At 35.5% G+C, this 14590-nt stretch overlaps 1 protein-coding gene and 1 long non-coding RNA gene across 3 annotated transcripts; one reads left to right on the top strand and one right to left on the bottom strand.

The window, feature by feature from the left end:
* The first annotated feature begins 29 nt into the window (after positions 1 to 29).
* Positions 30 to 9741, top strand: eefsec (eukaryotic elongation factor, selenocysteine-tRNA-specific). Of its 2 annotated transcripts, none has more exons than XM_073953336.1 (7): positions 30 to 881; positions 3070 to 3480; positions 4929 to 5025; positions 5444 to 5608; positions 6062 to 6691; positions 7556 to 7712; positions 9396 to 9741. In XM_073953336.1, the coding sequence occupies exons 2-7, from the start codon at positions 3293 to 3295 to the stop codon at positions 9575 to 9577; spliced, it is 1419 nt and encodes a 472-aa protein (XP_073809437.1). In that variant the 5' UTR covers positions 30 to 881; positions 3070 to 3292; the 3' UTR covers positions 9578 to 9741. The 2 variants fall into 2 exon arrangements, with proteins under 2 accessions (XP_073809437.1, NP_001032513.2); NM_001037436.2 differs by having other exon boundaries at positions 88 to 578; positions 3273 to 3480.
* Positions 9742 to 12320: 2579 nt separating this feature from the next.
* On the bottom strand, positions 12321 to 14301 carry LOC141386330 (uncharacterized). Its single transcript, XR_012408103.1, has 2 exons — positions 14109 to 14301; positions 12321 to 12837 (listed from the first exon to the last, which is right to left on the bottom strand). It is a non-coding gene; the product is annotated as an uncharacterized lncRNA (long non-coding RNA).
* Between the last annotated feature and the right edge of the window lie 289 nt (positions 14302 to 14590).

The following is a 14590-nucleotide window of genomic DNA, read 5'->3' as shown; positions in this document are numbered from 1 at the left end:
TGATGTGAGATGCTGCCAGCTCAGGGATTGTTTTTTGGCAGCGCAGGAAGAGCAACTGTCAAATTTCTGAAAACTTTGCTGAATGAAGTAAGAGCCGAGGAATTTAGTTTACACTTTTATTTCTGATATCAAAGTTAATAAGTTGATATTATCAAAATTCATCAAATTACAGTAAGTTGGTTGTCTGACGACATCAAGCTGGTTGTTTTGACCAGCAGCGTCGCTGTCAGCAGTTCAAAGTCTGCGCATTCACTCTCTGTTACCCAACCGCGGTGTTGATCCAGAGATGACAGATTTTCCCAAAACACTGAACTTTAACGTCGGTGTCCTCGGCCATGTGGACAGCGGGAAAACATCTCTCGCCCGGGCGCTGAGCAGCACCGCATCCACTGCAGCCTTCGACAAGAACCCGCAGTCCAAAGAGCGGGGCATAACGCTGGATCTCGGCTTCAGTGCGTTCACGGTGCCGTTACCGGAGCACCTGAGGGAGTCCTGCGGGGAAAAACAATACGACAGTCTGCAGTTCACATTGGTGGACTGTCCAGGACATGCCTCCCTTATACGCACTATCATCGGGGGTAAGTGGGTGTATTTTTTTCAGTAAAGCAACAATTACACTAATAAAATTCACTTTGACGTGTGACTTCACGCCTTCTACGTACACAAAGCACTAGAAGTTACTGACTTACGTACTGACTTGTTTTTAATTAACTAACCAACAGAATAGTAACCTGTCAGGGCACTTTATAATCTGTGCAGCAGTACCACTTTTGATCAATAGGTGGTGTGTGTGCAGCGTTTGAAGATGCCATGTTAATCACTCTAAAGACAGAACAGACATTGTCAGGGAAAAAAATCTCACCCTCTTCCCAAACTAACAGGTACTACAATTTAATCGAAATATTAATATTAAATGTAATACACTTATTGTGTTAACTTGTACTCTAAAACACCTCCATGTACCTAAAGCTGAAATAAATGTCACTATAAATATGTAAATGTTTCCCAATGATGGGTTGCTGGAAGGCCATCTGCTGCGTAAAACATATGCTGGATAAATTGGCAGGACTAAGATGAAAAGAAAATGAATGAGTGAAATCTGTAGTTACAATGTTCACCCAACACACCTTACCAAACATTAACCCTTTAACTACCCCACCAAGAAAAAAACTGTTTGGTTTGCATTTCTCCTAATCTCCTACTCCTAATGTCACTAGTTAACACACTCAACATATTTTTTTTTCCGACACATCCCATAATTTATAAAATATCAGCCTCTACCAAAAGTTGATATGTCGGTTTATGGTAAAAGTACCGGAATTAATACATATACTATAAAATATCTGAAAATATGAAGTGTAAGACCAATTTATTTAAAAAAATATTCCAAATAATATATTTTTTAAATACTAAATCACCTTTTTTAAGTATGCCATAAAATATTTCAGATTCTCGTTTAACATGTAATCTTGTTTTTTAACTGTAACACCAAAATCAAGTGTAATAGTGCAACAGGATCATATTTATTAGATTTTTTTGTAAACTAACGATGCTGTGTGTGTAAACCATTACTTAAAACAGTCCTTCTTTAAATGACTTTAACAGTCATTAAATATTAAAAACATGGTCAACGGTTTAATAGAGCTGCAGTCAAAGGGTTAAGCCTGTTCCTGACGTTAACTGTATCCCAACTAATTAGTTATAAATGTGATTTTTTTTATGGAAAGTGGTATATGTAAGTGCTTTATTATTGATGTAAGTACATAATTAAAAAATACTTGTTTCGAAATGGAACAATTGATCAAACTGTTTAACCAGAGATGCTCAAGCAATTATACATCTTTAATCCTAATTTCAAATTAAAGGTTTGCATTATTTTTGAGCTGCAAAAGATGTAAATACAAAATAAACATATAGCATATACAGAAATGAATTGGCTTTATTCAATTTCTCAGTGTAATGTGTTCCCTTTATTTTACTTTTTAAATAAAATTGAGAATAGTGAAGCAAACAAGAGACCCACATTGTGCTGAAATGTGCAATTTAATGTTCATTTTGTCACTTATATGGCATATAGTTTAGGCCAAATTCTGATAGTTTGTAAATCAGTTTGATTTTCATTCATTCATTCATTCATTCATTCATTCATTCATTCATTCATTCATTCATTCACTTATTCATTCATTAATCCATTATTCATTAATTCATTCATTTTCTATTTGGCTTAATCCCTTTATTAATCTGGAGTCGCCACAGTGTGATTTTATTTATCAAAAGAATAACAGACTCTTACATAAAATTCCTATAAAATATAAGTTGACACTTGCTTTTAAACAATGTGTCTTTGTAAGATATTTTATGTGTAGATTTTTTTAATCAAAGCTTTATAATTTGAATTGGTAGAGGTAAAACATAATATAATACAAATATAATGAAATGTTGAATAACTATTAATTTTTAAAATACCATATATTAACATTGTAGATTAATACCAAAATGCATTTAACTTTTTAAACAAATGAGGGAATAGAAGGCATTGAAAATAGTGTATTACCGCAGTTTATAGCAGAAAGAGCATCAAAAATGTGTCTAATGTAATACAGGAGAAGCTCTCAAATTACAAGACAAATCTGATTTGTAATGTTACAATGAAACCTTAACATATTTGCATAGATTATACAAAAAATGAGAACACTTTTACAGTTATTTCAATTTTTGTCATCATGATCAGAATAATTATTGACTAACTCCGTTTCTCAGTATCAATTAACTCCGGTCCCCTTTTAACAATAAATGCATGTGATATACTATACTGAAGAAATGTAGCTCGCATGGTTGCCTTCCTACGTATGCAATCTGATAGGTATTATAATCATGGAGGGATGTATGAAGAAGTGGATGATAATTAGAAAAAATGACTTGAGGGTTTTTGAAACCTGCGGGACCAAACAAACTCAATTGTAGTGGGAATGTCTAGTGTAATTGCATTGATAGCATTGGTGTATGTGTGTGTGTGTGTGTGTGTGTGTGTGTGTATGTGTGCATTTATGGCACATGTGGTTGATTAAGGCGGAAGGGGGCTCCAGCTTGACTTCCTCTCTCCCCCCAAAGGGGATCTCTCAGGAAAGAATGAGTGCCAGAGAGAGGGAGAGAAAAAGAGGGAAAGGAAAGTCAATAGTCCGCTCTCCTCTTATTTTCTGTCTCATGCTGTAATGCTTTCTTGGTGACTCTATTGTGTCATGCTTAATCTGATGCTTGTGCTTTTACTTCAGGTGCTCAGATCATTGATCTTATGATGTTGGTGGTTGACGTTGTGAAAGGAATGCAAACACAAACAGCAGAGTGCCTTTTGATTGGTCAGCTCACCTGCTCTCGTATGGTCGTCATCCTTAACAAAACAGACCTGTTGCCTAGCGACAAAAGACAAGTGGCTATTGACAAAATGACCAAGAGAATGCACAAAACTCTGGAGAACACAAGGTAGACTTTGTCAAACTCTGTTAACTTTAAAGTCTACATATTGTACATTTTACCATGTTCATACAATAATTAATTAATTAGTACTTAATAATAATAATGAAGTCGATTAACCCTGATGATGCATTCAAAGGCTTTACAAATTTCACAATTAGGTTGTTGCATACATTATGTCACTAAAACCCTATTGTATTTGATCAACCACTTCTCATTATGTAAGTGTGAAAACTAATAAATAAAATAAAAACAGTTTCAAATTTAATCATGCATTTACCATGTTATTACTGCAAATATCATTCTAATAAATCTGCAAATAATTTTAGACACTGGATTGAATGCAAATTGATAAAATTTAAAAGCTATAATAATATAATAATAAAAGCTAATTAACTCAAAATTGCTTGAAGAAATACAAATTTATGAAACTTTACTTATTTTTGAAGAAATGTAATAAAAAACAGCTATTTAAGCTTTGTTTACTATTAAATGATTTATACAATTTTATTATTTTATTCTAATTTATTTATTTTTTTCCTGTTGTTTTATTATTATTATTAATATATTATTATTATTATTATTATTATTATTATTGTTATTATTGTTATTATTATTAATATTTTCATGTTATGTTTGTATGTTTTTGTGTATATATGTAATATTTTACCTTGTTATTTATATAGTATTTTGTGTAATTAATTTAGTGAAATGTTTCCCTGATAGTTTCTTGTTTGGTGAATTTTATCAGTGCGTAATTTTTATGGCATGTTACATAAATTTACATGTATTAATATTACTTTTTTTTGTAATTACGGTGTTATTTTCTGTCTGACCTAAGTTGAACTTAATAAAGCAAAACATATATATATATATATATATATATATATATATATATATATATATATATATATATATATATATATATATATATATATATATATATCATAAATAATTGCAGAAATTGTTTATATATATATATATATATATATATATATATATATATATATACAATTTCTGCAATTATTTATAATTTTAAAATTTTTTTAGTGTGCAGTGATATGTTAATAGGCATACATGCAAATCTTATATATGTATAACAAAAATGTTTAAAAACAAAATATAGTTCCAAATGTGTGTTCCAAAAGGTTAAATGTATTTCTAATGTAATGTACTCCATACATTCTTAAGTTCAAAAGGAACTGATTTCAGAACATGTAACATCTAAAAGGGTAAACTTCTTATATATTAACTTGGAAGTTAGTGCAAAATAGAATTAGATGCTTTATAATGCTTAATAATGAGGGTTAAAATTGCAGCCCAACTTGACCCAGAAACATAAACTACACCCCAAAAAAAAGTTAAAATAATATACAATATTTCCTGTAAAGCTGCTTTGAAACATCGAGCATTGTGTTATAACATTGATTTGACTTGACTTCTTTTTTGTTTGTCAGATTTAAAGACTGCCCTATTATTGCTGTGGCAGCAAAGCCAGGTGGTCCAGAGGCCCCAGATACAGACGAGCCTCAGGGAATTACTGAACTCATAGATGTGAGTTAGTGGACGTGTTGTCAACGGCACAGACTTAACATACAAAAGTCAAAGACCACTTTTAAAATGTGTTTTTTTTTTACATTTGAAAATGCTTAAGTTATGATGTGTATGTGTATATATATATATATATATATATATATATATATATATATATATATATATATATATATATATATATGGTGAAAAAGTCAGGATGTAAATTAAATATAGCACATTAAATTACATTTGGACAAATTTGTGATGCTAACTCAATACAGAAGATTTCCTTCTTTCTGTCGCTGCATGTTGTACGCTCGTTTTTGGAATTTTGCTGATGCACAGATTTTATTCCAGCCGGAGTGGAGGATTTTCAGGGCTTTTCGTCTGATATTTTGGTAGGCTGCATTTTTAAGGGTGTCTCTGTCTTTGTTTTTAGTTACTAAAGGCCCAGTCGTTCCTTCCTCATAGAGATCCGTCAGGCTCTCTTTTGATGGCTGTAGATCACTGCTTCTCCATCCGTGGCCAGGGAACGGTCATTACTGGCACAATCCTGCAAGGGTCACTCAGTGTTAATGATAATGTGGAGATACCAGCGTTAAAGGTAATGACAAATATCTATACTTTAGGATGCATATACTGGGGTTCAAAGGTTTTGCTTTGTTTTAAAAGAAAGAAATTTACGTACAAGGTCACTTTGGACATTTAAACACACAGAAGGGGCTGTTTGGGCATTTATAATGTTACAAAATATTTATATGAAATGAAATATGCAGTTCTTTTGATACATAGTTTTTCATGAGGATATTAAACAACACTATTTTCAACATTGATATAAAATGTTTCTTGAGAATCAAGATTTTTAGAGATTTATGTGACATTGAAGACTGGATTAAGAAAACTAAAAGCACAGCTATGATGAAAAAAGCTATTTCTTTACCAAAAAAAATCGTACAAACCTTCAATTGTTGACTGTTTTCACATGTTACACCGTAATAGGTGAACAAATATTTACCGCTGTTATGACAGCTACTTCTGATCTTTTTTGATTCCTCAGGTCACTCGGAAGGTCAAATCTGTGCAGATGTTTCGCAAACCGGTGGCTAGTGCTATGCAGGGAGATCGGGTTGGCGTGTGCGTGACACAGTTTGACCCAAAACTGCTAGAACGAGGTGTTGTTTGCACACCAGGTTCATTGCAGACTCTTTATGCCGCTATTATATCCGTCCAAAAGATTGAATACTATCGCGGAGCACTTAACAGCCGTGCAAAGTTTCACATCACCGTTGGACATGAAACTGTTATGGCGCGCATCTCCTTTTTCAATCGAGTGCTTCCAGCCAATGAAAACGGAGACTCTAAGCCCACATCTCAAGAGCAAAGTGCAAACTCTTTCTCATTTGACTGGGAGTTTCATCACCTGGATGAACATTTGACTAGTCAGGCAGAAGGTGGGAAAGGGGAACCACAGCAGTGGGCTTTGCTGGAGTTTGAACGACCGGTCACATGTCCACCTCTTTGCTTAGTGATTGGGTCACGACTGGACTCAGATATTCATGGTAACACTTGCAGGCTCGCTTTTCACGGAAAGCTTCTGGAAGGCTTTGAGGACAAAAACTACACGGAGACAGCACTGCCTCGGCTCAAAATCAGCAAAGACAAGCAGAAAGAAGGAGCAGTGGAACGGGTGACTACTAATGTTTATAAATTGATAAACACTACATGTGTTCTAACAGTATATACAATAATGTCAGTAAAATGTATTTTTAAAAGTTTTTGTTTATAAAATACTTTAAAATCTTCTAAACACTGACAGTAAACAATATATAATGTTGACAATTTTTTATTTTGAATTGAAATAATCAACAATTCCTAAAAGCATTTGATCTTGGTTTACACACACACACACACACACACACACACAAAAACTAAGCAACTGCTGAAAATGAAGCTTTAATATCTTAATAATATAAAATATTTTACGATATAACTTTAATTAATTCAGACTTCGAGCAGTAATTTGCAAATTATACACAAATGCACAAGATGGCATGGTGGCTCAGTGGTTTGCACTGTCGCATCACAACAAGAAGGTCATTGGTTTGACTCCTGGCTGGACCAATTGACATTTCTGTTTGGGTTTGCATGTTCTCCCTGTGTCCATGTGGGTTTCCCCACCAGTCCAAAAACATGCACTATAAGTGAATTAGATTAAATAAATTGGCCATAGTGTATGAGTGTGTGTGAATGTGTGGGTGTATGGGTGTTTCCCAGTACTGAGTTGCGGCTGAAAAGGCATGGCCTGCATAAAAAAATATGCTGGAATAGTTAGTGGTTAATTCCGCTGTGGCTTTCTCCAATAAATCAGAGACTAAGCCGAAGAAAAATGAATGTATGTGTACAATTTATTCCACTATGTTCGGTGTCATATATTGTTTACCGTTTGCTATTTATGTACAAATCTGTTAACTTGTATTGTATTATGTATTTATAAATACACCATGTATGCTAGCTCCAGTTCATCAGTTTTGTATTTGTAATCTTCGATCAGGTGACAGATGACTATACTGTGATTGGTCGAAACCTGTTTAAGAAGGAGACAAACCTTCAGCTATTCGTGGGTTTAAAAGTCACACTGTCAACAGGGGAAGCAGGGTCCATTGAAGGTGGATTCGGCCAAAGTGGAAAGATCAAAATACGAATACCAGGTGAGCAAAAACAAATGCACTCCTTTATTCTCCCTTACTTTTCTTGGGCCCTTTTCTCTTCCTCAAAAATTTCTTGTCAGGTGACTTACATATTTATATTCATTCATTCATTCATTCAAAGACAGCATATGCACAAAAGCTACTCCCATATAAAGTTACACTCAACAAAAATGCACACTGTATCTTAAATGTATGTAAAAAAAATTACATCCTTTTCCTGACCCTCAAGGCTCTCTTGTGTAGGTACTGTTCATGCACATACTCACCGGCCACTTTATTAGGTACACCTGTCCAACTGCTCAACGCAAATTTCTAATCAGCCAATCACATGGCAGCAACTCAATGGGGCATGAATTTTAGGCATGTAGACATGGTCAAGATGATCTGCTGCAGATCAAACTGAGCACCAGAATGGCTTTCCCAGGTGATTTAAATGACTATGAACGTGGCATGGTTGTTGGTGCCAGGCAGGCTGGTCTGAGTATTTCACAAACTGCTGATCTACTGGGATTTTTACGCACAACCACCTCTAGGGTTTACAGAGAATAGCCAGAAAAAGAAAATATCCCATGAGCGGCAGTTCTGTGGGCGCAAATGCCTTGTTGATGCCAGAGCTCAGAGGAGAATGGCCAGACTGGTTCCAGGTGATAGAAAGGCAGCAGTAACTCAAATAATCACTCGTTACAACAGAGGTATGCAGACACACCGAACCTTGAGGTGGCTGGGCTACAGCTGCAGAGGACCACACCAGGTGCCACTCCAGTCAGCTAAGAATAGGAATCTGAGGCTACAATTCGCACAGGCTCACCAAAATTGGACAACATAAGATTGGAAAAACTTTGCCTGGTCTGATGAGTCTCAATTTCTGCTGCAATGTTTATATGGTTGGGTCTGAATTTGGCATCAACAACATGAAAGCATGGATCCATCCTGCATTGTATCAACAGTTTAGGCTGCTGGTAGGGGTGGTGATGTAATTGTGCGGGGGATATTTTCTTGGCACACTTTGGGCCCATTAGTACCAATTGAGCATTATGTCAACACCACAGCCTACCTGAGAATTGTTGCTGACCATGTCCATCCCTTTATGACCACAGTGTACCCATCTTCTGATAGCTACTTCCAGCTGTCATGTCATAAAGCGCAAATCATCTCAGGCTGGTTTCTTGAACATGACAATGAGTTCACTGTACTCAAATGGCCTCCACAGTCACCAGAACATAATCCAATAGAGCACCTTTGGGATGTGGTGGAACAGGAGATTCACATCATGGATGTGCAGCTTACAAATCTGCAGCAGCTGCATGGTGCTATCATGTCAATATGGGCCAAAACCAGTAAGAAGATTTCCAGTACCTTGTTGAATGCATGCCATGAAGGATTTAGGCAGTTATGAAGGCAAGAGGGGGTGCAACTCGATACTATTGAGGTGTACCTAATAAAGTGGCCATTGAGTGAATGCAGCAGCATACACCTCTTCATGGCCATTGAATATGAGTATTTTGCATGGTTTTCTGTAAATAAAAAAGGCTGAAAAAAGCTGACAAAAATATACAAGTCAATCTAAATTATAATATTTTTCCACAATTGTTGATTTGCTTTACCAAAACATGAGGCATTCTGTCTAGTAACCTTGTATGTTGCGTGTTCATAAATGGTTGTTCTTTCTGTCTCTTCTGTTAGAGGGACTGAAAGAAGAAACCAAGCAGCTTCTCTCCTCTTCCTCTAAGAAGAAGGGAAAGGGTGGGTCAAAAAATGAATCCCCCAAATTGGAGGAAGCCAAGCCAGATGCTCAGCCAGTCACCATACACCTGAACTTTAAACGCTATATATATGATCCCCACAAAAAGATGGTACAGTCCTGACCCTCAGACTGAAATCTACTAAAACTAGGATGTGCAGCAGGAAACTTTGGAGTTTAATTATGATATTTAGCATTTTTTGTTACTCCTTCAAATATGGAACATTAAAATCATCCGAAAAAAGAGCAGGATTAAGGTTCCCTGCTAATAAAACAACTTGAGGACAAGTCTGTATTTTGTGATTTACATTTTGTTTACAAGAGTGTGGGGAAAGTGTTTCTGCTTCTCTGTGTTTGGAAATTGCTTGAGGGCATAGAAAGCATTGAGAGCATAGGCAAATATTTATTTTGACAAATCATGGGTGAAATGTCTAGTTTCCACACTCTTTACTCTTACATTTGTACATGTACTGGAGGATTGCTTGTGCATAAAACTCATGAAACTAAAAAAAAAGCATAAAACTAAATGTAAAAAATAATATATATTCATTTGAAGTCACATATGTTAGAATAACATTTTAAAGACATAAATAAGTCTTATCGTTGCTTGATTTGCTTCTCAGATTTGCATATCATTTACAGTTACGTTGTGGCAACTTGTGGAAACTTTAGGCAAATTCATTTTTAATATAAGTTACGAAAACAGCTGTACTAAATATGAAATGGCATCTGTGTTATACTTCCCTGTTTGTACCTGACACTGCAGGTAAGGACAAAGCCTGTATTTGTTATTCATTTCAATTGCCAATAACTGGACTTTTTTTAAAGGGTGCATATATAGATAACTGCTTACGGCACTCATTCTCTTACGCACTCTTTCTTTGACTAGCAAATGTGCTGTCATCAAGTGATTGACGCTGAAAGATATGTTGGTCCAACTGACTCTAAAGTTTTTTTGTTTGTTTTTGTTTTGTAGGTTTCTATGCAACCTTTGACTTCATCTGTGACTTTGTTTACAGATTTTGGTTATGGAACACAAAATTATATCATTGCAGGAATGTAAATGTAGTTGTCAATAAATAGTGTAGTTTATGATAGCTTTGCCTGCAGTTATAACTGAAGATTGCAGTCAACCATAGGAAGAAATGACATTAAAAAAATATAATTAAGTACAAAGCATTTCTTTTAAATACAGAATTTAACGTTACTATATTTTAGTCAAATAATTGTAACCTTTGCGAACATATGATCATTCTTTCATTTAAAAGAGGAACAGACTGATTCATTATGTAAGGAGAAACTTCTTTGTGTGTTTTACTGTGCATTAATATTTATGTTCAATTTTAATTGAGGCAGATTAGTATCAAAAATAATGCATTTACCAAGCAAAATTCACAATTTAGAGGCGACGCAGTGGTGCAGTAGGTAGTGCTGTTGCCTCACAGCAAAAAGGTCGCTGGTTCGAGCCTCAGCTGGGTCAGTTGGCGTTTCTGTGTGGAGTTTGCATGTTCTCCCTGAGTTCGCGTGGGTTTCCTCCGGGTGCTCCAGTTTCCCCCACAGTCCAAAGACATGCGGTACAAGTGAATTGGGTTGGCTAAATTGTCTGTAGTGTATAAGTGTTTGTGTGTAAATGTGTGTGTTTGGATGTTTCCCAGTGATGGGTTGCAGCTGGAAGGGCATCCGCTGCGTAAAACATATGCTGGATAGGTTGGCGGTTCATTCCGCTGTGGCGACCCCAGATTAATAAAGGGACTAAGCCGAAAAGATAATGAATGAATTCACAATTTACAAAATTCAATTTATAAATTTAAAACACGATTCAAAAATACAGTAATCCATTTTGTAAATTCAAAACACGATTTAAAAACAAACAAATCCATTTCGTATGTTCAAAACACGATTAAAAAAAACACAAATCTAATTTCTAAAGTCAAAAGAATATTCAAAAATACACAAATCAAATTCGCAAGTTCAAAACACAATACAAAATTCCAATTTGTAAATTCAAAGCACGATTTAAAAAGACATAAATCCAATTTCTAAGTTCAAAAGACAATTAAAAAACACAAATCCAATTTGTAAGTTTAAAACACGATTCAAAATACACAAATGAAATTTGTAAGTTCAAAACACGATTCAAAAATACACAAATCCAATTCGTAAGTTTTAAACACGACTCAAAAATACACATCCAATTCGTAAGTTCAAAACATGATTCAAAAACACACAAATCCAATTTCTACGTTCAAAACACAATTCAAAATACACTAATCCAATTTGTAAGTTTTAAACATGACTCAAAAATACACAAATCCAATTCGTAAGTTAAACACGGCTCAAAAATACACATTCAATTCGTAAGTTTAAAACACGACTCAAAAATACACAAATTAAATTTGTAAGTTCAAAACAGGAATCAAAAGTACACAAATCCAATTTGTATGTTTAAAACACGACTTAAAACACACGAATCCAATTCGTAAGTTTAAAACACAATTCAAAAACACACAAATTAAATTCCTAAGTTCAAAACACGATTCAAAAATACACAAATCCAATTCATTTGCCAAAAATATTTATGCTTTTTGACCGGGAATTCACAAATTGTGTATTTAAAAAATTTGATTTTGTCAATGTGAATTGTGCTGTGCATGTATGAATCTTAATTTATTAGTGTGTTATTTTTGAGACTGATCTGGCTCCATAAATTTCTTATTACTTACAGTAGGAAAGAGACAGAACTCTCAGTTAAATGCTGCAGGCACTAGAACTCTCCGTGTTTAACACAACATGGCTTTCATGCCATGTTCGGCCTGTTCAGTGTTTGTGTCGTTGACTCTAGAGATCTTTAAACACACACACACACACACACAGATTGCATTTACTGTCCTTTTCCCTTCAGTGACTCCGATAGGAATCTCAGTCTTTTATTTTGTGTGTGAGTGTATGCATGTAAAAGCCTTTGATATGACAGCTTGAGTCCGTTAACCTCTCTAATCAGGGTCCTTCATCAGAAAGGTCTTTCAGAGTGCCTGTTTAAAATTCATAAATTGAAAGAGAGGGACTGGAAAAGGGAATCGAGAAAAAGGAAATAAAAACATAAGATTTCCCATGAGGTAGAAGCTGCAGATTGTCTCCTTCCTGACCCCTGGACCTGTACTGATCTCGAGATGAGCCCGACGAAGGGTAAAGTCACGCTCGGTGTTTGAGTTACCACTAGCATTAACATTATCCTCTTCATCAGCATGGGCAAGTGGCATTTGTGTGTGTACGTATTTAATTATTTTCTTTGATCTCATGGCTTGTTTCCTTGCGGCCTTTTTAAGCTCCCTCCTCAACGGGGCTACTGCCATCTGCGTGGACGCTGCAATACCACTGACTCCCCTGTAGAGCACGCAGATTTTAATAGGACTCTTTTTTTTTTTTTTTTTTTTCCTTTACATGACAAGTGAACATTTTTGTTTATCTGAAAGCCAGTGCTAATGTCAGTTGTTCTGCTTTGGAAATGGGTTTTTCATGCGGGAAAGATTTTTCATCTGTCTTTGTTTTGGTAATTTTAACCTGCCCAATGCCTGTTTAGCCAATTATATTTCAGCACCTGGGTTGCCTTGGTGAAAAACAACTATTTCATTCATTCATTCAGAAAGGCTCTCAAAGCATGCGCCCGTGACCGAAATGTGACCTCTAGTGGAGAGTATAGCAGCCTACGAAATGAGACGCTGATTCAGAATTCCACATGAGGTTAGTAATTAGCAAATAATATAAATATTAGGAGCGTAAACATTAGGTTAGTAGGTTACCCCGTGTCCCAACAATGCTATGTGACTTGACTTGCTATGTGACTCATTCAGAAGCACAGACTATGCACTCACTCACAAAATAGTAAGGTTTCTAATTAATACACATTAAACCTCTTTAACGTACATGCTGAATGACTGATATGTGTTGGTTTCGAGTCGGTTATAAAGTTAAATTTCAAATATTTATTTTCAAGATCTGAAGCAGGCCCGGATTGGCTAATCGGGAGGACCGGGAGAATTCCCGGTGGGCCGGTCCGTTTTTCGGCCGCGAGGGCCGGTGTCCCTAGCTGCAGAATCTGTTGCTCTCAGCAGTCACACTTTTTAAATTTATTTATTTACTTGACCACAGCCTTTTTATTCATTATTTTACCGCAACTCTTCTCTTTTCACCTATTTTAATGATTATAAAACTCAGTTGTGTCTCATTCATAAGCACAGCTATTGTGGTCCAGCGGTTAGCACGTTAGATTTCCACGCGGCGGACCCGGGTTCGATCCTCGTTAGAGTAACTTATTGTTTTCATTTTTATTGTTAAGACATATAATACTGTTAGGGTTGTTGAACATTAAAAGTTCTAAAGCAGCTGTTTTCTCAAAAAAAAAAAAAAAAAAAGACGTGATAGTGTAATTAGAAACTGATTTGGAAATGACCTTATTTTAATATAGTCAGTCGTGAACTGAGGTGGGCCGGTCTGAGGCTTGAAACTCCAGGGCTGAAAAGGTGTCCCACTCCGGCCCTGATCTGAAGTAAACTATTTGCTGCTGCTTTCGATAAATGTCAATAAATGTCAAGTAAAATGGCATTCAAAGGTACATTTATAAGGATTTAACACTGAATAAAGCATGTGAGGTTTACCTGAGGTGTCAGTTTTCGGTTTACATGTGAGAAATAAAAAATAAAAACTGTCTAAAATATCAATTCGAGCAGTTGGTTGGAACAAAAACTCTTTTTAATCTGGAAAATATTTCTTGTATTGCGCGCCGTTGCTTTTATTTTGAAGATTTAAATCAGCCATTAGGCTTAATCGTCAGACTCGTTCCTGTTCCTCAATCTGGCAACCTGCGCTTGCCTGTTTTGATCCAGGAATGCAATACCTAGTCCAACCACTGGGTGTCAAACTTACATACTTGCATAAAACTAGCCTCAAGTTTAGGAAACCATTGCCAACCGCCAGTAAAACCCAAAGAAGAAGAAGTTTAGGAAACTCAATGTTCTTTTCCTGTCAGTATTTGTGCCATGGACGTTATATCTGGATACATCAAAGAGTGCAGTTTTAGGTGAGCTATAACTTTTCTAAAATTAACTTGCACAACTAAGTAAACGCCAGAGGTTAACGC

The sequence above is a fragment of the Danio rerio genome, chromosome 6, assembly GCF_049306965.1.
Source record: "Danio rerio strain Tuebingen ecotype United States chromosome 6, GRCz12tu, whole genome shotgun sequence".
NCBI lineage: Eukaryota > Metazoa > Chordata > Actinopteri > Cypriniformes > Danionidae > Danio > Danio rerio.
The sequence above is the reverse complement of the archived record's forward strand: the minus strand, read 5'-3'. Positions and strand labels throughout refer to the sequence as shown.

Coding starts and splice junctions, on each gene's coding strand:
- eefsec (NM_001037436.2), top strand. CDS start 287: ATGACAGATTTTCCCAAAACACTGAACTTTAACGTCGGTGTCCTCGGC. Junction 5,609..6,061: donor TGGAGATACCAGCGTTAAAG/GTAATGACAAAT, acceptor TTGATTCCTCAG/GTCACTCGGAAGGTCAAATC. Junction 6,692..7,555: donor AAGAAGGAGCAGTGGAACGG/GTGACTACTAAT, acceptor ATCTTCGATCAG/GTGACAGATGACTATACTGT.